This window comes from Sander vitreus, chromosome 23 (genome assembly GCF_031162955.1).
Source record: "Sander vitreus isolate 19-12246 chromosome 23, sanVit1, whole genome shotgun sequence".
In the NCBI taxonomy this organism is placed as follows: domain Eukaryota; kingdom Metazoa; phylum Chordata; class Actinopteri; order Perciformes; family Percidae; genus Sander; species Sander vitreus.
The window spans coordinates 762,500-787,112 of NC_135877.1; the positions used below are offsets into that span (position 1 = coordinate 762,500).

A 24,613-nucleotide genomic window follows, 5' to 3' on the forward strand; every position below is an offset into this window, starting at 1 on the left:
TGCTCCTCTGTCTCTCCTTGCCATGTTCGTCTCCTGTTCACTGCCCTCCATCCTCATGCCCCTCCCAGCCTGCTCTTTATCAGTGTCTGCTTGACATGTTTACTGCTCCCCTGCCAGGCTTTGGCTGACTGCTGCACCACCATACACAAAAAAACACCGACTGGACCTGTGGCTCTTACTGTAGGTCAACTTTATGGAGAAACACCACAGCATTAAAGAAGATATACAACACATACTGTATATTACTCGCCAGACAGGAAGCTAACAGTTTCCCCAACAGTCTGCAATACATCCTAATATGTCCCAGCTGCTAAGGTGGCTGGTAGAGCAGACCCACATAGCAGGCAGCCAGAGCCAAGCAGCATTTGGCCTAATCTCTGTAAACAGATATCTACATATGTTCTTTCCCAGTTTCGATTGTTATGCATACTCAACTTCAAAGAAAAACTTCAACCCAAACAGGGCACATGCAAGGACAGTCATCATAGAAAAGTTGAAATACTGATTCTTGGCTGTGATAATGGGAACCTGTCTGGGCCATAATCACAGTAATTCTGCTATCAGGTTTTGGTACATCCAGCACTGTTTCCTCACCAGGGCTGTCCGACCCATGAGTAATCTCTAAGATCTGTGTGTGTGTGTGTGTGTGTGTGCGTGTGCGTGTGCGTGTGTGTGTGTTTTGCAGGTGTCTGGTATCGTGGGCAGGGCTGATGTCTTGGCCTGTCTGCTGTTCTTGCTGACGTTCCTTTCCTACATCAGGTAATATGACTGCATCACACACACACACACACACACACACGGCAACAGGTCAAAACAGGTTATCAAACTGAAAAGCATCTTTTATGCTGTGAAATTGAAAAACGTGTGCATTAGGAGGAGTATTACAATTATATGCCAGTGTAAATGCCAATTGCTTCAGTAGCTTAATTGTTTTATCCCGTTCTGCTTTTGCATGTCTTAACATGAATGAAAAATGAATTGATAAAACCTAGAGTCAAGTAAATGTGATGGATTATCCATCTGCAGCAAGTTTCAAGTCTGTCAGTTGATGTTCACCAAGTCCTGACATTTTAGAAACCAATTGCTGCCTTCAAGGAAGGAAACTTACATTCATCAATCAAAAAAGAGGTAGGCTTTGGAAAATGGCCAGCGGTGATGTATGGACATCTATGTAAATAAGCGAAACACACATCAATGTGGGTCTTTAATGCTGCACTCTTCACAGTCTAAACAAATGGAACTCTCCATATTCATCCCGAATGTTTCAGTGTTAGCCATATCATTGTGTCCACATGTTGCTGTAAGGCTGATAAATAGCTTCCCCCTGTCTACAGAGTCGCAGTGGGGAGTGAGGAGCTGGAATGGCACTGTGTGTGTGTGTGTGTGTGTGTGTGTGTGTGAAGCGGGGGAGGGGGGGCCCTATCCTTGGGCTTGAAACCAGTATAACAGTCACAATTTACAGCCAAAACTAAAAGCTGTGTTCTGGCTTAGAGAGAGAGAGAGAGAGAGAGAGAGAGAGAGAGAGAGGGGGGGAGAGAGAGAGAGGGAGAGAGAGAGAGGGGGGGGAGGGAGAGAGAGAGGAGAGAGGGGGAGCGAGAGAGAGAGGGAGAGAGAGAGGGGGGGAGAGAGAGAGAGAGAGAGGGAGAGAGAGAGAGAGAGGGGGAGCGAGAGAGAGACAGAGAGAGAGAGAGAGAGAGAGAGAGGGAGAGAGAGCGAGAGTGAGAGAGAGAGAGAGAGAGAGAGAGAGAGAGCATGTCACGCTAGTAAACACTAACACACACACACACACACACACACAGACACAGTTCATGTTGTCATGTTGCCACTTGAGCATGTGAACCACTAATGTTTGCACACACATGCATATGAATTTGAATTGATGAATACAAAACTTATTTTGTATCATTTTAATGTAAATAGCTGAAACAGATTTGTATTGATTGACATTGATAATTCACAATGACAAACATTGACATTGACTAAAAGACTGGTTGTGTTTAATGTGTGAAAGATGTCAATTTAACAAAAGATAACGTAGCAGCAAGTAGTTAAGCTAATTATATTAAATATACAAACGTTAAAAAATATGTGCTTGTGACATTTTTGTATTAATACAGCTGTTAAAATGATATTTTATTCTCCTTGGTGTACACTTATAATAGTTAGATGTTTAATGTAGTTAAAATATAAGATAAGATTCAACTTTGCACCCTGAACCAAATGAGTTTCTTTGTAAAACGCCAACGTTAAAAGTAAGTAGTACTATAAGTAGTACTACCTTGAAGTTATATGACTTCACCAGATGCATTTATGTTTTAGCGACATTGCGTCGTAATTTCCCAATTCAGAATTAACACGTCACCAAAATGTAAGTCTGACAGACAAGATATGGTAGGTTCAACATGAATATGAATTCATGAATACAAAAATGATTTTGTATCATTTTAATGTAACTAGCATAACCACATTCGCTTTAAAGATTGTTTGGGTTTAATGTGGTGAAAGATGCCGAAAAAAAAGATAACATAGCAGGAAAATAGTTTAGCTAATTATATTAAATATATACGAACATTACATTTTTTAAAACTTATGTGATCAGTGTTAAAAAAGAAAAGAAAAAAAAAGTAAGACGAGATTCAACTTTTCACCCGTCCCAAATTTGTTTCTTTGTAAAACGCCAACGTTAAAAGTAAGTAGTACTATAAGTAGTACTACCTTGCATTTACTCTGGTCTTCTGTTATCTGCATTTCAACAGCTCAAAGCTTTGTACTATGGATTTTACTTATTGTTATATACAACAAACATTAAACATTTTTAAACCTTATGTCATCTGTGATCTATGTGATATTAATATAGCTTTTAAAATTATATTGTAAATAGTTCTAACTTGAAGTATGTAAAAAGTAAGTAATACTACCCTGGTCTCATGTTATCTGCATTTCAACCTGAGCTCAATTATTTATAATAATAATTAATTATACAACGCAATATGCAACTGACAACTTGGTCTTAATATTTGATGGCCTGTTCAGAGAATGAACAACAAATGATATATCACTTAAGAGCAGAAACTAAGAATTTAAGACTACAATTTTTTATGTATCAGTGAAAAGACCCTGAAGGGCGTTGAAACAGCAACTATCCATCCATCCATCCATGGATATGATGACATCAAAACTCTGACTCAAACAAGGTTCTTGTTATTTACTAGAAAAGAGAGGATTTAAGAAAACTATAAGAGATAGTTAAAAAAGAACAAGATATAGGAAGCTTGTCCCTCCAAGCAAACTGCTATTTTATTTATGAATTGGTATATCCAAATGTGATATTGTTCGACTTTGTATTTCTATTATTGTTATACAATGTTCTGTTCTTTTTGTTTTGTTTGTTAGATTATTTTAATTGTCTTTGTTCTATCTACAACATCTACCAATGTTGGAAGATCTCTCTTGGAGGAGACTAGTTTCTCCCTTTGAAAGAGCAAGGGCCTCTAGCTGGCAGTTGTCAGCTAAGGTCAAAGGTCAACCTTTACCTTGTGCTTACACGCACACACACACACACACACACACACACACACACACACACACACACACACACACACACACAGTTGTTTTATTTTCTGTTTTTCTGATTCCTAGTCCCATTTTTCAGTCTTAAGTACTTAATACAAGAAACAAATTAACAGTTAATTATGCAACATTAGTTAGTTGCAAGGATGTATAATACAAATTACTGCAATGATTATCTCTCTCCTATATTGAGTAGTCAGGTCGGTCTTTACCTAAACACCTTTATGCTCTGTACAACTTGACATTAATCCGTAACAACTACGTTTTAACCAACTTTATCTTATTATCTTGTATGAACTTTTAGAAATAGTATCATATCATATATACTGCACGAACTGCGAGCCATAGCAAGGGGCCTCTAACCAGTTGCCATAGCTAAGGTCAACCTCTGCTCTGCTGAACACACACACACACACACACACACACACACACACACACACACACACACACACACACACACACACACACACAGACGCCAGTGGTATGTCAACAGCTGTACATTTATGTTCACATACGTTCTCGCTTAGTAGTTATCTTTAGGTTGGATATGTCGTTAGATTAAATGCCCTTAGGAAAATAATTTCCAGACACAACCAGAACCACTCAAGCTAAAAAGCATTGAGTGTTAAATGCCACATGTCCCACTGTAGCCTTTCATCTCACTATATACACAGTTTTTGGTTTTATTTGTTAGCCCTGTGTTAACCTTGTTAAGCTGTCAATGTGTCACTTTCATAAGGGAAATTGTAGGGTATATATATCCAATTACAAATGCAAAGCACCGCTTATTAAACAAGAACAAGAAAATATATGAATGGATTTAAACACCAGTGCAGCCAAACACTATGAACAATCTTCATCTAGACAACACACACTGGCACTCAGAACACACTGGCATCAAACACCAATACAGAAACTAGAAACTTTTAATCTTTACAGTTTGGATAATTTGACTGATTTCACACAAATCAATATTTTTTTTAAAGAAAAAATATTTCACCTTAATTCATTTTATAACATACTAGTTTTTAGGTAAACAAGGAACGAAAAAGATCTGTTTGCGTCAGTATTTAGATTTTTGTCTGTAGTAATGTATGTACATACTGGAAAAACGAGAATTGATTATTTTGGAGGTGGTGCTTCCAGTTCCGGTGACATGGCAACAGCTTGATTGAGATCGCTTATACCTCCCCCCAAAAGTAATTTTGTACTTTGTTTACCCTACATCTAAAGAGGAAAATATGCCTGGCAGTGAAAACTGAGTTATGAACCTTCGCTCCGGAACGCATAAGGAGACTAATACGTATCAGCCAAAGAAGAAAACGGCAAACAAACAAATTGCTGGGGACGCAAGTAGCAAGGCTGACTAAGTGAAATGCACAAATTGTTTGCTGAGTTAAAAAATTCCTTAAGCAATGAGTTCAAAGAACTGAAAGATGAACTGAAAGATCTTTGTCAAGAGACTGAACGCACCACTAGAACGATTATGCAACAAACAGCTGATTTGAACCAAAAGCTGGACGCGGCAACAACGCGCGTTGATCAGCTGGAAACTCGGGTGAGCGACTTGGATGACTTTTATAATATACAATACAATACAATATACTTTTTATGAACACAGCTTTAACTACAAAGGATGGTCATATAACATTAGGTGCTAGTTAGCAACTAGAGATGGTCTGATACCGTTGTTTGCTTCAAGTCAAGTCAACTTTATTGACAATTCTGCAATATGTGCCAGACATACTACTATACTACAGAGCAATTGAACAGTAATACATTCTAAATAGTGCAAATGTAAGGCAAACTCAAACAGTACAGAAAACTAAAGATTCTCGATACCGATTCCGAAACCTGAACTTGCATATCTAGTGTGTCATATATATTACTATGTTTTAACAGCTGTATACTACTATCCCTGTATTGATGTGATATGATTTCTATCATTGTTGGATGGTCTGGCTCAGGTTAAACTCTTTGTGAAACATGAACAAACATAAACAATGAATGCCATATAACTTTGTTTTATTATCCATTTTGATGTCAGTCATAATGGAAAAAGAACAAACTTTATTTTAAAGTAGACATTCTTCAGGGCTAAATTGTGGATAAAATTGGATCGGTGGATATACTCCAACCCTTATCATTGTGTCCCTATTAGTTCTAACTTATGACTACTATTATTGTTTGCTAATGCAGTTTGTCAAATGAAGCTAGATATAAATAGTTGTACAGGTTTACAGTAAGCCATGGTTTTGTTTTGTATTAAAGGATAATTCTGTTTTATTACTACTTGGGTCTTATTTCCATAACTTGGCCATCCTTTGTATCTGTAACAATGAACATTAGACTCAACAAAGTAATAAGTGAGATCTGGGAGCACGGTGACATTGTTAAAAAAACAATACATTTGACAGATCAATAAACACAAGCAGTCACACAATGAGACATGTTTTAAACAAACCAACAGATTAGTCAAACTTATTTGGAAGAGAAAATGAAGGTTAATGGTGAAATTACAACCCGAACTGTGGTTGTGTACATTAATCACAGTTTACTTCCTGCCCCTACTCTGAACTCCCGTAGTTGTGTACACAGTTTTCCTGTGAAATGAGGAAATATTAATATCAGGTGTGCTCACTTTCAGTTTTTCCTCCTGGTTAAGTGGTTTGGTCTGATTATTTGACTTTTTGTGTTTCTTGCCTCATTGGACTTTATTTTATGTTGCAGTGTTCCCTGCCACAATCTTATCACTGGTAGAAATGATGGACAAAACTACGACAATAAAAACCCAAGTTGTTAAAAAAGACGACAAAAAAAACAACTGATTATAATTTAGTGTAATAATTAGGGCTGCACAATATATATATTTTATATACAATATATACAAACCAACCCAGTTCAGGTCCAAAACGGGGACACAGACCCATGCACACTGACAAACACAGCATCACACACACAACATCCAAAAGATAAAAGTAAAAAAGGTAGACAAATTAAAAGAGAGAGGAGAGAGAACAAAAAAAAAAAAGCTGGCGTCAAATGGAGCAGTCCAGAAGGAGCTCAGTCCTCCGAGTCAGGAGATAAGCTGAGGGAGTCAACGAGTTCTAGGAAAGGGTTCCATATCTCTAGGAATGTCGAGATAGAGCCTTTCAGAGATGATCTAAGCTTCTCAAGCTTCAGATTGTCGAGCACCTCTTTAATCCAACGGTTGTGTGTGGGGGGGCCGGAAAGCTTCCCGTCCAGCAGGATAAGTCTCCGAGCTAGCAGAGATGTGAACGCCAGGGCCCGCCTCACTGCAAGCAACAGGGAGGTCAGCGTCAGACGAAATGCCGAAAATGGCTGACAAAGGGCTGGGGGGGATAATGCGACTATCGTTTTGTTTTTACCGTCATCGCTATATCATCAGTCGCAAAATACATATCGCAAAAGGCTGCGACATATCACGAAAGACTTTAACATATTTTATATTTAATTTAATATTTTTATATGGCGCTCTATCTGGTGACCTACCAAGGCTCCCCCCCCCTCTCGCATTTTTAATGAGAAAACAGCTGTGAAATGTTCTTTTGTTTTCTCGGCCACCGTCTCTGAAACCAGATCTGCTGAAATTGACACTAATAAATAATTCAAGTGTGCCAATCATGTACCAACTTCACACTTCATGTGTCTTAATGTTGTGGAATTGTGTTGTTGTTGTTGTTGTTGTACTACAGTGAGCATGTACTGTCTTATCATTTTTATGATAATATTTAGGATTTGACTGTTCAATACAAAGATTTGACAATCAGAAATCCATTGGCATGAATTTCGGTGGGGATTTTGACTAGGGATAGACCGATTATTGTCCCTCGTCGATTATTGGGCTGTTTTTTTTGCAGTTTGCAGATTATCTGTATCGGCTTTTTATTTGCCTGATATCCGATCAAGTTAATGAATTAAAAAGTGTACTTTGGCTCGGCTACAGCTCTGTGTCTGTCCCTCTGCTTCAGTTTGACTCACCACTGAGTCTGACTTCATGTGCTCATATTATGCTAATTTTCAGGTTCATAATTGTATTTTAAGGTTGTACCAGAATAGCTTTATGTGGTTTAATTTTCAAAAAACACCATATGTTTGTTGTACTGCACGTTACTACAGCTCCTCTTTTCGCCCTGTGTGTTGAGCTCTCTGATATCAGCAGGACCAGAAGAGGGTTTCAATTCAAAAAGCAAAATGTCAACTACTTTGTTAACAAAAATTGGGGTGAAATGGGTGAACGTAGGACGGTTGGGGCAGGAACTGTCTATGACGGAAACAGGAGTGGAAATCTTGGACCTGATACCCTCAATTTTGTCAGTAAAAAGGGCTTAAAAAGTTACAAAACTCATCACTAGATTGTAAGTTATTGGGTTATAAAGAACAATCAACAATACTAAAAAATAGTTCTGGGACAGTACTTGTTAGCAGTAATTAAATCTGAAAGATATTTTTCTCGCACATTCTTAACAAACTTAATATGTGATGTCAACAACCTCTTAAGCTTGCTGATGTTTTCATTGAGCCAGGGTGAAAGACATTTATTATTTTTAAATTTGGCTTTTATATGTGCAACAGTTTCGAGGTTGGAGGTGAAAAAGAAATATGTATTTATTTATAACGTCACCTGATTTTCTTCTTTGCTCCGGTCATAATTACTATAGACACTAGAGGTCTCTGCCTTACAACCAATGGTGATGTGGGGCTTACATGAAAATGTAATTTGATTTATGGTTCCATGCAGAGCTTTCGCCGTAAGTTGACTGAAGTTTATACTTGTGCGTTGCTGTGTGCGTCGATCTCTTTAAGAGAATAGCTGGGCCGGCGTGTGTGTGTGCATGGGAAGGGTGTGGTAGAGCGAGTGAGAGAGTGACCTCTCCTGATTTCATGTTGTTTATGGAGAAGGAGCACCAGAAAATGAGTCGGGGGAAATTCAACGCTACCAAGCCTCGGCCAAGCGCACCAATCACAGTTGTTGTATCGCCGCAACGTTACATTTTTTGAGAGGTGCACTTCAGGCTACGGCGTAGGGTACGGCGTAGGGTACGGCGTAGGGTACGGCGTAGGGTCCGTATCTCCACATACCAACATACATACCCACGGCGTAGATTTAATGCAGTAGCATAAATTGGCTTTTACAGTGCATTACTTTTCGTAGGTAGGGCTGGGCATCGTTCAAAATCTTTCGATCCGGTACCAATTTCGATACCTCAGTTTCGATGCTGGTTCCTTAACGATACCATTTTAAAATCCATTTCAACATCAACATTAAACACAAAACTTTTATTTTCTACCTTAATTGTGAATCAAAACAGTTATAAAAATTTAAAAATTCTGGTAACACTGCTCACTCCGAGTAACTGGTTGTGCTTTTCGATACTTTTCGATACTTAGGATTGGTATCAATCCGAACTTTAAAAATTAACAAAACAAGAGAAACCTTTATTTATTTATGAACATATTATAAATAATAAATAAATAAACAAATGACATTGTGTACAGGCTAATATTGAACTACCTAATATGCAAAGAAATGTAAAGAACAAAGACTTTTTAGGTCAAACTACATAATGACACAAACTTTTAACAATAGACTTGGTGACTGCCCTGTTGTCAACATTGAACTAATGAAGAACTAACTTAAGTGCAAAGGAATGTAATTGAATTGCCTTGTTGCTGAAAGATGCTGTAGAAGTTACCTTGCCTTACAACCTCAGCCTGTCAGTCAGTTATCAGGGCACAGAAACCACTGTTGTGCCTGCTTGTCTCAGAGGAAGTGTAAAACAACAGCACGTGACTGCTTTTGGCTCGCCATTAATATCATACGCTGTCTGCGTGAAGTTTTGATCGGCACTTTATCAGCATTGCCGTGACTCACTGTAACAAACAAAACTGCAGAGCCGACGTAGTTTACTCCGTCCGCACCTCTGCGCGTGCGTGTGTGTGTGTCGGTTGGAGCTCCGCTCTGTGTCAATATGACAGATAAGCTTGCGATTACGCGCTCAGATGCTTTTGGAACCGAAATTTGGCACTGAAAGATAAATCATTTTTCGATACTCATAGGATCCGGGTATTTTTTTCGGTGCCATAAAAGTATTGACATTCGGTGCCCAGCCCTATTCGTAGCTATATGTATGAACAGTAATGGGGAAAACCAGTGATTTGTCAGACCGTTGTTTTTTTGTTCTTCTCTATAGCACCAGTAACATTTGGAGTGCCCCAGGGTGCAATTTTAGGACCAGTCTTATTTCCCCTTGGTCACATCATGCGTAGACATGGTATTGCATTTCATTGTTACCCTGTTATATCTCCCCATAAAACCCAATAGTCCTTCTGATCTGTCCTGTCTTGTTAAATGTCAAGTAGATGTAAAAGTTTGGATGTTGGCAAATTGTCTTCAATAAATTGGAACAACGACATTGTAGTTTGACTGATGAGGTTAATTAATAGTTTTAATAGAAGTTACAGCTGCAGTCATGTAATCAAAGAGCTTTCAGACCTCTTTTATTTCTGACAATTGCTGCTAATTGGCATTCAACCTAATGTGACTACCTTTGTAACAGTGCTTGTATCTGTGATTAGGTTTCTTGTATTGCACTTATGTTACTTTGTCGGATCCCTGAATATGAACATTCCAATGTGACATTTCTTATTTGTAGCCTAGACCCAGGTCTTAATTAACTTAATGAAGCAATTCATTTTACTTATTTTATCATCCTACAACATGGCAATTATACTAATGAACAGTAAGTGTCTTGTCCTCCTGCTATCCTCTCGCTGTGACTGGACTGAGGCCTGTTATTATCTGTCATTATAAATCACCGTCTGTCTCTGTCTCTCTGTTTCAGGAGTGTGGGTGTGTGCGTCTCTGAGGACTCTCTGCCCTCCACGGTGTCGGCAGGGTGTCTGCTCGTCAGTTTGTTGCTGGGCACCTGTGCCATGCTGGTCAAGGAGACGGGCATCACAGTGTTCGGAGTGTGCATGCTCTACGACGCCCTGGTGCTGTGCCGCAAGCCTCTCATCCAGTAAGCACACAGAGTTTTTAGCTTTGTTTTTTAGTTTTTTCTTATCTTGATTTATTTGGAAATGGTTCACTGAGCGAGCACCGTTTTTAAGAAATGCTTGGCTTTATATTTATATAACCTGGGAGCTTCCCACTGTTACCAAAGATAATTTGTTTCTGAAACTGAAAATTGCACATAAACAGTAGCTGAGATAAGAGGACTCTGTCCTTTTTATTGTATATGTGGAGTTGTATTTCGATCCATGTGGTATCCAGTTTTACACTTGAGTTTGGGGTACACAGTACACAGTTGTGGGCAGTGCTTAATTTGTGAAGTGGGAGGTCCCGGAGCGCGGGGGGGGTGGATCCGCCGGCTCAAAATGGGGGTTGGAGGTAATGGAACAAAAAAAAAAAATACACTGCCTACATAGCTTCTCTGACGTGTTCCGGTTCAAATTAAGCCCTGGTTGTGGGCATTCAAAGGAGGCATAAAAACTGTTAAGTTTGTCTGTGAGAGAGGCAGACAGGTGTTGGTTACCAAGTTGGTCTTAGATTTATAGTCCGTAATTGGCCGCAGTCCCTCTCACATGCGCCGTAGTGGCTTTGATAAATCATGAATAAAGAAACTCATTTTATTTAGTGAAGGGTACCGAAACACGGTATTAAACAGGCCCTGAGGCAAAAACTGTAGTATTTATCATCACGCTGCAGCAGTGTTAATTTTGAATAACACACCATTTAGTTTTAGTCTTATTTTAGTCATCTGAAATCTTTTAGTCTTAGTCTAGTTTTAGTCGACTAAATATCATAAGAGTTTTAGTCTTAGTCTAGTCTTAAGTCTTTCAGTCTTAGTCTAGTTTTAGTCGACTAAATATCATAAGAGTTTTAGTCTTAGTCTAGTTTTAGTAGACCAAATATTAGCAGATTTTAGTCGACTAAATCTACAGTGGACTTAGTTGACTAAATGTTTCTCCAGATTTTTTGGTCATTGGAAGTATTCATCAGTCTGTTATGGAATGGTATTAAGGTTTGAATATGCAATACAGACACAGATTTACCGGTTCGTCCTAGACCTAGCTCTGACATTTCTGTTGTTCATGAGACGTGTCATTGCCCTCGGACCGGGTGCACTGCAAAACGTTAGCGTGTTGCTAACGAGCGAAGTCAACTGAAATCAGCCAGAGCTGTGTAACTAAGACTGTGCAACTAAACACAACTAAGTATAATGTAAACAACCTAACTGTTGTGAAACGCCTCAAAACTGTGCAAAGTTCTGCAAACCCGTCCTCCTGTGTACCTGCTGCTGCGTTTGTTTAGCTGTTGCGCCTGCATGTGCCGCGGCTTTTTAAAATGGCTCTGCTGCTTCGCATGAATCAACCTGCCCTCAAAGATTCACTCTGATTGGATCTCTTCCCAACTTGTCCCACAAAAAAGAGTGGTTCTGATTGGATCTCTTCTCCATTCGTCCCTCCCTAACATTTTCGTCTCATTTTTATTTGTTGACTAAAGTGTCTGTTATATTTCGTCACAGTCTTCGTCATCATATCTGACTTTTTATTTAGTTTTTATTTAGTTTTCGTCCGTGAAAAAGGTTCGTTGACGAATATTTTTCGTCATAGTCTTCGTCAACGAAATTAACACTGCGCTGCAGCTTCTCCCCTGCTCTGTGTCTGGGCTGATATCACACACACACACACACACACACACACACACACACACACACACACACACACACACACACACACACACACAGCAACAGGTCAAAACAGGAGGAGTATTACAATTATATGCCAGTGTAAATGCCAATTGCTTCAGTAGCTTAATTGTTTTATCCCGTTCTGCTTTTGCATGTCTTAACATGAATGAAAAATGAATTGATAAAACCTAGAGTCAAGTAAATGTGATGGATTATCCATCTGCAGCAAGTTTCAAGTCTGTCAGTTGATGTTCACCAAGTCCTGACATTTTAGAAACCAATTGCTGCCTTCAAGGAAGGAAACTTACATTCATCAATCAAAAAAGAGGTAGGCTTTGGAAAATGGCCAGCGGTGATGTATGGACATCTATGTAAATAAGTGAAACACACATCAATGTGGGTCTTTAATGCTGCACTCTTCACAGTCTAAACAAATGGAACTCTCCATATTCATCCCGAATGTTTCAGTGTTAGCCATATCATTGTGTCCACATGTTGCTGTAAGGCTGATAAATAGCTTCCCCCTGTCTACAGAGTCGCAGTGGGGAGTGAGGAGCTGGAATGGCACTGTGTGTGTGTGTGTGTGTGTGTGTGTGTGTGTGTGTGTGTGTGTGTGTGAGTGTGAGTGAAGCGGGGGAGGGGGGGCACTATCCTTGGGCTTGAAGCCAGTATAACAGTCACAATTTACAGCCAAAACTAAAAGCTGTGTTCTGGCTTTGAGAGAGAGAGAGAGAGAGAGAGAGAGAGACAGACAGAGAGAGGGAGAGGGGGAGAGAGAGAGAGAGAGAGAGAGAGAGACAGAGAGAGAGAGAGAGAGACAGACAGAGAGAGACAGAGAGAGAGAGAGAGAGAGAGAGAGCATGTCACGCTAGTAAACACTAATAACACGTTACACTTGGCAGCAAGTTAGGTTAGCCTACCTACTGTAGTAACTGGATTAAACACGGTTAAAATGGTGTAGTGTGACTGTGTTTCACTGTAGAGGATTCCCACAGTGGGAATGGTCTGCCGCTAAAGCTATGAGCTAAAAGACACAAACTAGCACTGGTCACTGCTGTTGTCTGAAAAACAACAGACAGGACAAAATGTTGCGTTTACTGGTAAACTGGTAAACCTCGTGGTGCATTCAAAGTAATTGTAAAATACACTTTTCTCATCTGTTTTTGTTGTTGTCAATGTACTGGTGAAAGAAGTAATTATTGTTAAAAGTTATTGTTATAACATTTTAATAATGAATTATTAAATCCCCCACTTTTGTGCTGATCTAAAAATTGATCCGATCCGTGACTCAAATCCGTGATCCGAACTGTTAGTTTTGTGATTGTGATCCGTTGCACCCCTATTTGAGAGGGATGGGAAATTACATTGCAAGCCATTCTCTCAGTGTTTCATTATTAAAATGTGTGGTATAGTTTTGAAATTAATTGCTCCAAATATAGACAGTAATTTCGGCAAACAAAAGCTGATGCCTGGTTGCCAAGCCGGCAACTACTTTGAAAAGTTAGCGTTGAGCCCTGGTGTGTGTGTGTGTGTGTGTGCGCTTGCGTGCGTGCGTGCGTGTGCGTGTGTGTGTGTGTGTGTGTGTGTGTGTGTATGTGTGTGAAAGCATTTGTGTGTTTCTCCCCATTTGCGTAAGTGTGTGTGCATGCCCTTATGTGTGAGTCTGACCATGTCGAAGCCAGGTCCAGATGTTTAGGAAGCCTCCTTGCTGTGTAAACTGGCCTGGAATGTAATTAGCCTGCTGCCACTGGGCTAGTCGAGCTGATAACACACTGAAACACTGCGTGCTTGGGGATTTGTCTGTGTGTGTGTGTGTGTGTGTGTGTGTGTTTGAGTATGAGTGTGCATCTCCCTGCATGCGCTTTTGTTTCATTGACTGGCACTTTTTTTGAGTGACATGTTACAGTATGTACTTTACTAATTTGTGGTAATGTTATGTTGAAACTTAAAACGAAGGGGACATTTACAGGATTCTCACACTCATTTGTTACTATGTGGTATTTAAGGAGGTATAGCCTGTTTTTTTCTAGGAACACAGGAATCTTTTTAGGAACTTAATTATTCGTTCCATTTTTAGTTCCTGTGCCATATATCATGGTCCCCGAAAAGTCCCTGCTCCAGCAGTAGTATTTTTCAATTGCTGTGAACTGCTGAGGTACAGTTTGCAGGGTTTACAGTTTTTCATTGGTTGAACCTGCTACATCATAGTGCTTCTAGTGAAGTACACGCAAACAAGCAGTGAGTGACAGTGCTCTGTTGATTGAATTCTGGGTAAAAGGTTTTGGTGCAATATTTATATTTTCCTTCGAAGAGATACACTGTGAATAAGGACCAGTCTTATATTGATGCAAAGATTTGAACATTATCAGGAATGTAGCACAACATGGAAGCGAAAGCAGATCTCTGTTTATTTAAATGTGATAAAGTGTAATAAAAATATGATGTCCCTAAAATAAATGAATAATCGTGATAAATAATCCTGATCTCAATATTGATTGAACAGTAATGTGTAAAGTGTGTGTGTGTGTGTGTGTGTGTGTGTGTGTGTGTGAGCCAGCATAAGCCTGTGTAATAGCAATAGTAGTGGTGTAAAAGTCGCAGAAGGCTGCTGCTCTGCGATAATGCTGGCTGCCGACATGAGGGTGGAGGGAGTCACATCTTTTGGTGTCTTTTGGTGTCTCTCTCCGACTCAGAGCCTGGTAAACACACGGTGTTGACTTTGTTCTTTCCTCAGCCCAAATTACAAGCGCAGCCAGCTGGGGAACGGCTTTACTGTAGCGTTCAGATTGTCTTTGGACCCTGGTTTCACTCAGCGGCAAGGTGGTCTGCTTCTGGAGAGACAACACACACACACACACACACACACACACACACACACACACACACACAGAGTTCAAAGCATCAGCATCTTTTTAGAGACAGGACAGACATTTGAGACGGCACATAAAACATTTTCATCCTTTAAATGCTACAAGGCACTTTTATGAGTCTCAGAAAAGGTTAATGGTTAATGCATTAACGTACACACACACACACACACACACACACACACACACACTAACCCTTGTGTTGTCTTCCCTTCAACCTTCTACACATTTTCAGCGCTTATTTCTACGTCCCATATTTTCTGATATAAAACTAAAATTTAAAACGGGTCAATGTGACCCGAAGTGAACACAATGTATCTAATATATGTATCTAATATACAGTCATGTGAACAAATTAGGACACCCATGCTAAAGTTGACTAAAAAGAGGAATAAAAAAATCATCTTTAGGAAATTGATCTTAATGCCTTAATTAAAAAAATGAGGAAAAATCCAATCTTTAAGGACACTAATTTTCTTTGTGAATGAATAATGTATCGTAAATAAATAAATGTTCTTCCTTAAAATACAGGGGGCATAAGTCAGTACACCCCTATGTTAAATTCCCATAGAGGCAGGCAGACTTTTATTTTGAAAGGCCAGTTATTTCATGGATCCAGGATACTATGCATCCTGATAAAGTTCCCTTGGCCCCCCCATCATCACATCCCCTTCACCATACCTAGAGATTGGCATGGGGTACTTTCCATAAAATCATCTCTCAATGCAAATCAAACCAGCTATTAGGCTAACTGAAATAAAACCATGCCAATCTCTAGGTATGGTGAATCATGAAATTGGGGAAATGTCTCAGACGATGTTTTCACACGCCGGTGTGCCAGTTTAGCTGGTGATCATGTTAACTGGTAATATTTGCATAAAATCAGTGAATATTCAAGAAGGCCCTGCCTACTTTTTAAGAGCGTTCTGCTCTGCCTCCGCCCCTCCAGTGCCAGAGGTTCACATTTTCACAAAGTGTTTGCAAGTGAGACAAAATAATGGATATTGCTGAAAACATCACCAGTTTATGTGTAATACATGTCCGTTTAAGCATTATCCACACTGTTACGACAAATACTGTATGAACGGAAAACGAAACGAAACAACGCACTAGAGATCTAGCTGGGATTCGAACCTTGGATGTCATGGACAAAAAAAGTTAACAGACTAGCTTCTGTATCCTCTATACCACTACACTACACACTGCTGAAATGATTTAGTGATTTCTATCTATATATAGGACTCTTACTGGACTTTTAGTCTAAGTTAGCAGGTTAACATATGAGAGAAATATTAGGAATCTGAAACAGCAACACCTGAATGTTATCAAACTCTCTCAGTACATCAAAGTTTTGTAATTATATACCATAATGACCATTTTTTTTCAAAGTAGGCCAACAAATGATGTGTGGGATAAATAAAAGTCAAACTCTGAGAAAATAAGCTTCATATGTTCTTCACTTCAAATCACTAGACTTTTGCTGCAACTCACTTCATAACTTAACAGAGACTAAGATAACACTAACCAGACTAAGATAACTTAACAGAGACTAAGATAACACTAACCAGTCTAAGATAACTTAACAGAGACTAAGATAACACTAACCAGTCTAAGATAACTTAACAGAGACTAAGATAACACTAACCAGACTAAGATAACTTAACAGAGACTAAGATAACACTAACCAGTCTAAGATAACTTAACAGAGACTAAGATAACACTAAGTCGCCCGAGAGAAAATAAGGATCAGCACCTTGCTGCAAAACATTCAAAGGCCATATGGTCATAATAATGACACACTAGTGTCACTAGTATAGGCTACCATGAGACAAAAATCACGATTCTGGGTCGACACAGACATACTCTAATATGGGTCTAATGAAATTAAACACAACTATAATCAGTTGACTTGTGGCACAGGTTGAAAGAGACTGTGCTGAGATAGGCCTACACATTCTTCGTATGAGATGGCCCACAACAACAATGATAAATGATCACGTTTGCGCATGACTGATGTGTTTCATTTTTACCCCCAAAACAGAATAAAGTGTTAAATGGGGTCATGCCAGTTTGTTGTACATATGAGGCAAAGATGAACCTACTTTACTGTTTCGAGGCTTTTGCCCATGTTAAATTGTGATTTCACCAGTTAACATGGGCGTATATTTCTCTCATATGTTAACCTGTGTTAACTTAGACTAAAAGTCCTATATATAGATAGAAATCACTAAATCATTTCAGCAGTGTGTAGTGTAGTGGTATAGATGATACAGAAGCTAGTCTGTTAACTTTTTTTGTCCATAACATCCAAGGTTCGAATCCCAGCTAGATCTCTAGTGCGTTGTTTCGTTTTATTTTTTTCCGTTCATACAGTATGTGTCGTATTTGTGTGGATAATGCTTAAACGGACATGTATTACACATAAACTGGTGATGTTTTCAGCGATATCCATTATTTTGTCTCACTTGCAAACACTTTGTGAAAATGTGAACCTCTGGCACTGGAGGGGCGGAGGCAGAGCAGAACGCTCTTAAAAAGTAGGCAGGGCCTTGTTGAATATTCACTGATTTTATGCAAATATTACCAGTTAACATGATCACCAGCTAAACTGGCACACCGGCTACCAGCGCTGTTGTTTAGCTGCCAACAGGTGACTGTGAGCCGGCTACAGGCACCGCCAGATGACGGTGCTTTCAGGGGCCGTGGTAGTGGAGTTTAGACAGAAGAAGTGAGCATCATGTGGAGATGACAGTTAAGTTTAGGCACAAAAATGACTCGTTAAGTTTAGGAAAAAGATGGTGGTTTGGATTAAAACACTCCCGAGGAATGAATGAGCGTTTCCTGGATGAAAATATTTTGTTTTTGCTGCGAAGTGAACTCTGCTCCCAGGCTTGAAAGCGCTGTGTTTTAGGTTGGTGTTACGTGGTGCTGTTTCATTTTGAGATTATTTTTCATTGGATATTGAAGTTAATAAATACGTGTTTTGGCATGGCTGGCCAACTGGCACTATATCCACCCCCCCTCCGCCCCTGCTTTTTTTTTTTTCACAAATCACACCCTGGGTAGTACCATTAAATAAAAGTAGTATAAAGGTAAAGTGTACCAGTGTGGTGTGAAGAAAGTGACACAGTAATGAGCTTGAGCAGTCTTATGGCCTGTGGGTTGAAGCCGTCCCTGAGCCTGGTGGTGTGGGACCGGTTTGTGGTTTGTGGGACAGTTTGTGGCTGGGGTGGTTTGGGTCCCTGATGAACCTGTTGTCTTTCTTTATGCACCACTGCGCCACAGTGGATTATGGGTAACCCTGCCAGAGGCTATTCTCTCGGTCTTTATATCTGTTTACGTGCAACATAATAATTTGATTACAGCCAGATTAACCTCTTTAACCTCACACACTCACTTGTTGGCAGTTTCCTAATTACAGACTCTTGTAATGCAGCCAACCTCTGCTCAGAGCCGCAGAACTGAGGACAATTAAACATTTAGCGAAGGTCCAAAATATTGCAATTATGCCAAATATGTCAGGATGAATTACAGAGAAATGTGTTTAAAACTGTCCACAAGACAGCTCAAATTTTCTATTCGACCCTTGGCTTTTTAATTTCTCGATCATTTTGGCAGTGTTAACCCTCTGGGATTAAAATAAGTATGTCATGTATTTAGATTAATAGCTTCACGAGTTGGCATGGCAAAATATTGACAGAAACTTTATAATTGCCACTTTCCAACGTGTCCACTGCCAAATAATATGTGCTTCTTAAGATATTAGATATTAGATTAGATCAAACATAAAACTTTTCACATTACTCAGTCACAGCAGGTTACATTCCACAGGAACAGCACAAACCCATATTTGCATCTCCATTCACATGCCGATTACTTGGGAAACCAGAGAAAATGCCATGCAGTTTCAAGCACAATTCATTTAGAGACAAGCTTTGGATTTTCAAAGATGGACTGCATTCTGAACGTTGATGTCTGCACTCCACACACACAGACCGTAGTCAGAGAACAGGGCCGCGGCGAAGGGACAACTAACGTTATAGTCTAGTAAGTGCTATAAAACCTGCATATGGCATTTTTCTTTTAGAATTTTGGAAGTTTAACCTCAGCTCCTTTAATAAATCTTGAAATAAATTGTGTAGCCAAAATTCAGACACTCAGAACTTTAAAGGGGGGATTTGCCACCTTTGCTGTGGATTTCCAATCAGTGTTGATGTTATATATGGTCAATTAAAGGAAATAAATTCCCTAGTTTGTGCTACATTGACCGAGAAAGCTGATTTCTCCTGCCTGCGGAGCCTTTTTCCGGCTGTACCTACATGTACCAGGATGCATTGTGTGCGAGTGGGCTACGTTACACAAGCTCTCTTAGCATTTTTAATCTAATAAACAAACAAAATAAACTAACAAAATGTCAAGAAAGGAAGTATTCTTACACCTAAACAGCAAAATACAATCGTTTTGAATTCAAGTCTGTCCAAATCCGTCTTTCCACTGTTCCAATCACCAACTCTGGTTTGGTCCAAATAAATCCTTAATTTACAGAGTGAGATGTGAAAATACGCGGGCTCTACACGCTGTCCCCCTCGCTGTCTCTCTCTGCTGTGCCGGCTGCCTGTGGAGCAGCTGTTTGTTGGCGGCTCTCACTCCTTCATTGGAGGAAGACTAATAAATGATTACACTGGCGTCACATACATAGTCCCTATATTCGTGTACATTTTGACAAATCTGCAACTTGCTTTATTAGCTTCTAGCAGTTCCTGTTTGCGCTGGGCAGACAATAATCATGGATTACTTCTCATACTGAAGAAAAGGCTAAATTTGCTGATAATGAGGCAAGATCTAACGGTTAATGGAAGGAATTAATAGATTTATTGACATTTAACTTTAATGGACATCAAAAGGAATCACAGCTATCACTGGAAAGATTTTTGAAATGTCAAAAAAGAGTGAAGAAAATGCTTATGACAAATTTTTTAAAGTTAAAAGACTAAAAATCTGTTAGTGAGCTTACATGCAATACTTTGATTACAGCCAGATTAACCTCTTGACCCCACAAACTAACTCATTGGCAGGTGTCTAATTACAGACTCTTGTAATGCAGCCAACCTCCCAAGGTGACGTCCTTAAATTGCTTGTTTTGTTGTTTTGTTTTGGTTGTAATCAAAACTGGCCAGTTTAACCCCCCCCAAAAAAAATCTTATCATAATGATGAATATAAAATATTGTCATTAGCTGTGATGCTAAAGCAGTTTTAGCTTTCCCATGATGCTTTTGAAAGTTTTTGACCAATCAGATGAGTTGCTTTCAGGACCCGTGAAGTAAAGTCAAAAAAATACATACAGTATTTGATCGACCCACAATGTTGCAATATTTTTTTACTGAATAGTATGGAATTTACTAATACTGGAAGAACAGATTTGATACATTACAAATGTGGTGCAAAGTGAATGATTTATGTTATTCAACTGAACTTGTTGAGATATGTAGAGCATGTTGTTTTGCTATGGCTCTTAAAATGAAAGTGAAACAGCCTATTTGGGCATACATGTCCCGGGACCTCCCGAGATAGTTGGAGTCAACTTCCGTGTTTTGGTACAGTTGGTTTTTACTAGGGCTGTCAAAATAACGCGTTAATAAAAATAATGTGGTCTGTGGTGTCATCGTGGCTTCATCGTGGGGTTTGCAGCTTTTCCATGATGTTCACATCGCGTAATTACGTCGCTTCATAATGTTCCCATGGCAACAGGGGAAAATGGCTGCTCTTGTGTGAAGTAAACCCAACATTTTAAGATATATGTGACTTTTTTGCAACGAAAATGCGGGGATTATGAAATCATGCAAGCCCCGCATATTTATGCGGCAAAAGCGGGGTATTTGAAAAAATGCGGGGGGCATAAATATGCAGACTTTGGCTGATTAAGCATTGAATTATGAGATCACATAATCACGTTTTTCTGGAGGGACTGGTGTTTGACGCTGAACATTTCAAACAACAAAATTACGCCCTTGGGGAGGAGTGAATGTCTTCCCCGTCTTCCTGCAGCTCTTTGACTGAGAGAGGATACGATGGTGGAATTCCAGTTCATAACCGGAATTAAATCAGTGGCCCGAAAACCTGCTTCAAGACAGACAAACATGTTTTGGCATTCTACCAGAACAAATACAATGTAAATGAGTTTAAGAATGAGAGCAAAGTTGAATTTGCCAGTGTAAGGGAGGTTAGTAATACGGTCTTATGCTGTCTCAGTGCTGTTTTGGGATTTGCTACAACGAGGCATTATGGGATGTTGCCAGCGTCACAGACAGCCTTCCCAGTCCCTAGCTCCCTGTTTGGAATCCAGCGGAGATTAAAGTGCTGCTGATTTAATTTAAGCCTTAATTAAACCTTTGCAGCTGCCAGTAGATCCTCTAAAAAGGCTAACTGGTTGATAGTCAGGAAGAGAGTTTAGATATCTCAGAGATAAAGAGCTCTGGAAGTGAAAAAAAGAGTCAAAAAGAAAGATGAGAGAAACGGGCTGGGACTGTTAAGTAAAGACTAACATTGCAGCAGTTATCTGTCTGTAAACAACGTTTAAGAGCCTGCAGGAACAACATTCTGAGTGAAAAATCCTGATTTTGTCCATGTTCTGTGTAAAATCTGCTTTCAACCCTGTACTGGAATCCCTGGAAAGGCTTCTTGATGGCTTTGATATTGGCCGCTTTCAGGCCCTAAAGTGGTGTTTACTTTTCCTCAGTGATCAGGGGGAATCTACCCATCGGCAGGGCTGTATGAGCCTGGGCTTTGACCTCGTCTTCCTCTGTTTGCTTTGGTTTAGCACGGTCCATATATTGCTGTTTCCTCATTGCGTGTGGTGTGTTTACGGATGGCTTAGAAATAGTAGTGGTCCGTCAAATATGTCTTTTGTACAGGCTTCTTCCCTCAGTATGTCACATATAACAAAGGGATTCATATTGTTTGTTCCATGTATGTAGTTATGTTTACAGATTTTGCACTTCTTGCATTCATACATATAAAAAAAAATCCATACAGCTGAACCGTAAGGAATATCAGTGTTACAAAGTCAAACTTTAGTTTTAAACTACACCAGCTGAGCGGTAGCTTTAAGGTTTGGAGAATGTATCCTGGTTTCAGTTGATATAAGTGTCTTCAGTTCATGAACAGAAGGACCAGTTTCTTGCTGGTATTTCTTCCTGGGAAGAGGGAGTCGATTTTGGTGAGAATTCTATACTCATGATATATAAGCCCAATGTGCATGTGCAGGATGGTAAAAGAGTAACTTAACACTAAATTAACTGTTTGCTGTATTACATGTCCATCCATCCATCTTCATCCGCTTATCCGGGGTTGGGTCGCGGGGGCAGCAGCTCCAGCAGGGGACCCAAAACGTCCCTTTCCCAAGCCACTTTAGCTCTGAATGGGGGATCCCGAGGCGTTCCCAGGCCAAGGTGGAGATATAATCTCTCCACCTAGTCCTGGTTCTTCCCAGAGGCCTTCTCCCAGCTGGACGTGCCTGGAACACTTCGGTAGGGAGGCACCCAGGGGCCATCCTTACTAGTGACCCAAACCACCCTAGCTGGCTCCTTTCCACGCAAAGGAGCAGCGGCTCTACTCTGAGTTCCTCATGGATGACAAAGCTTCATGTACATGTACACTCCCTTTATCATGCCATCAATTGACTCTGGTCTGATTAACCAACTAGCTGAGCCCAGGGCATAAAGTGTGGGCCACTATTGAGCCCCCCATTTTCAGTTCAACTTAGTTTGGTTATAAAATCTATAAATACAAACTTCAGAGGGTAAAAAGCATTGCAGCAGACAGATTTATTTATAACCTTTAAATGAGCAAATACAAAGACCAACTCCAATCTTATTTACTCTGAAGTTTCCTGTTGTTTTCAATTCAATTCAACTTTATTTGTAGTGTTGAATCAACAGAAGTTACCTCAGAACACTTACAGATAGAGTAGGTGTTGATCACACTTTATAATTACAGAGACCCCACAATTACCACAAGAGCCAGCATTTGGGGCAACAGCACAGAGGAAAAAACTTCCTTTTAACAGGCAGAAACCCCAGACAGAAGCTGACTTGGTGGGTGGCCATCTGCCTCGACCGGTAGGGGGGGGGGAGAGAGAGAGAGAGAGAGAGAGAGAGAGAGAGAGAGAGAGAGATGAAAATTATAGGGTATAATGGAATACAAATTATAGTAACTGTAAAAATATTAAAACTATGACTTAGGGCTGCACGATTATGGCCAAAATGATAATCACGATTATTTTTGATCAATATATTGATCACGATTAATTATCACGATTATTTGTTGATTTTAACCAAAACTAATTTTACTGTCACATAGGCTAATTATAACTACTTTAACACCCATATTGTGCTACATTCCTCCTTTGTTGAAGGATACTATGAAGGAGCCATTTCAGCTGTTGTGTGACCGCTTTCCAAACATGCGCGTTTGCTGTGAAAAGATACAGGCAACGCAATTTTCTGTTCACGTTAACAGCGGCATGTTAAAATCTGGTGCCAATAGGTGCCCGGTATCTACCGGATGAAATAGCAACGCGGAATACGGTGCCACTTAAATGTCTGCGTTACGCTCTGATGCTCCAAAACAGACGTTAGAGGCAACAGAAACATCGCTGCTTGTCACGCTAGTAAACACTAATAACACGTTACACAGCAGCTAACGTTAGCCTACCGTTAGCTAGTAAACACTAATAACACGTTACACAGCAGCTAACGTTAGCCTACCGTTAGCTAGTAAACACTAATAACACGTTACACAGCAGCTAACGTTAGCCTACCGTTAGCTACAGTAGTAACTGGATTAAACACGGCTAAAATGCTGACAGCTAAACAGTGTAGTGTGACTGTATTTCACTGTAGAGGATTCCAACAGCGGGACGTACAACAGTCTGCCGCTAAAGCTATGAGCTAACAGACTCAAACTAGCACTATGGTCACTGCTGTTGTCTGAAAAACAACACAGACGGGACTAAATGTTGCGTTTACTGGTAAACTGGTAAACCTCTGTCCTCTGTGACTGTCTACATCTAAACTAAGCTGCGCGTTGCAGGGAACAACTCTGATTGGCTCATGGAGGCACGTGATCAGAGAGAAAAAAAACTTTGATACAGAGCGTTCTATGAACTGAATGAAGCATTTTAAATATCGCTCGATCACGTGAATTTGATCGTGGGAAGCCAAAATCATGATCGTGATTAAAATTTGATTAATTGTGCAGCCCTACTATGAATAATAATAGTAGTAGCAGTGTAGGGTGTCGAGCAGGACTATGGCAGCAGCTGTAACCACAATCCAGGTGCCACCACAATCCAAGGAAATCCACAATCCATACCACATATACCTCAGCGTCTTGCCTATTATTCACAGTTAGGAGAGGACACAGAAGTTGTCTTAAATGAACTTTTAAATCCACGCAGA

At 39.8% G+C, this 24,613-nt stretch overlaps 1 protein-coding gene across 1 annotated transcript in view; it reads left to right on the forward strand.

The window, feature by feature from the left end:
* The window catches only part of tmtc1 (transmembrane O-mannosyltransferase targeting cadherins 1), a 172,616-nt gene that overhangs the window by 47,819 nt on the left and 100,184 nt on the right, over nt 1–24,613 (forward strand). Inside the window, exons 3-4 of the mRNA XM_078242700.1 lie at nt 686–759; nt 10,437–10,613. Coding sequence (XP_078098826.1) covers nt 686–759; nt 10,437–10,613 — 251 coding nt within the window. The remainder of the gene's footprint in view (nt 1–685; nt 760–10,436; nt 10,614–24,613) is intronic.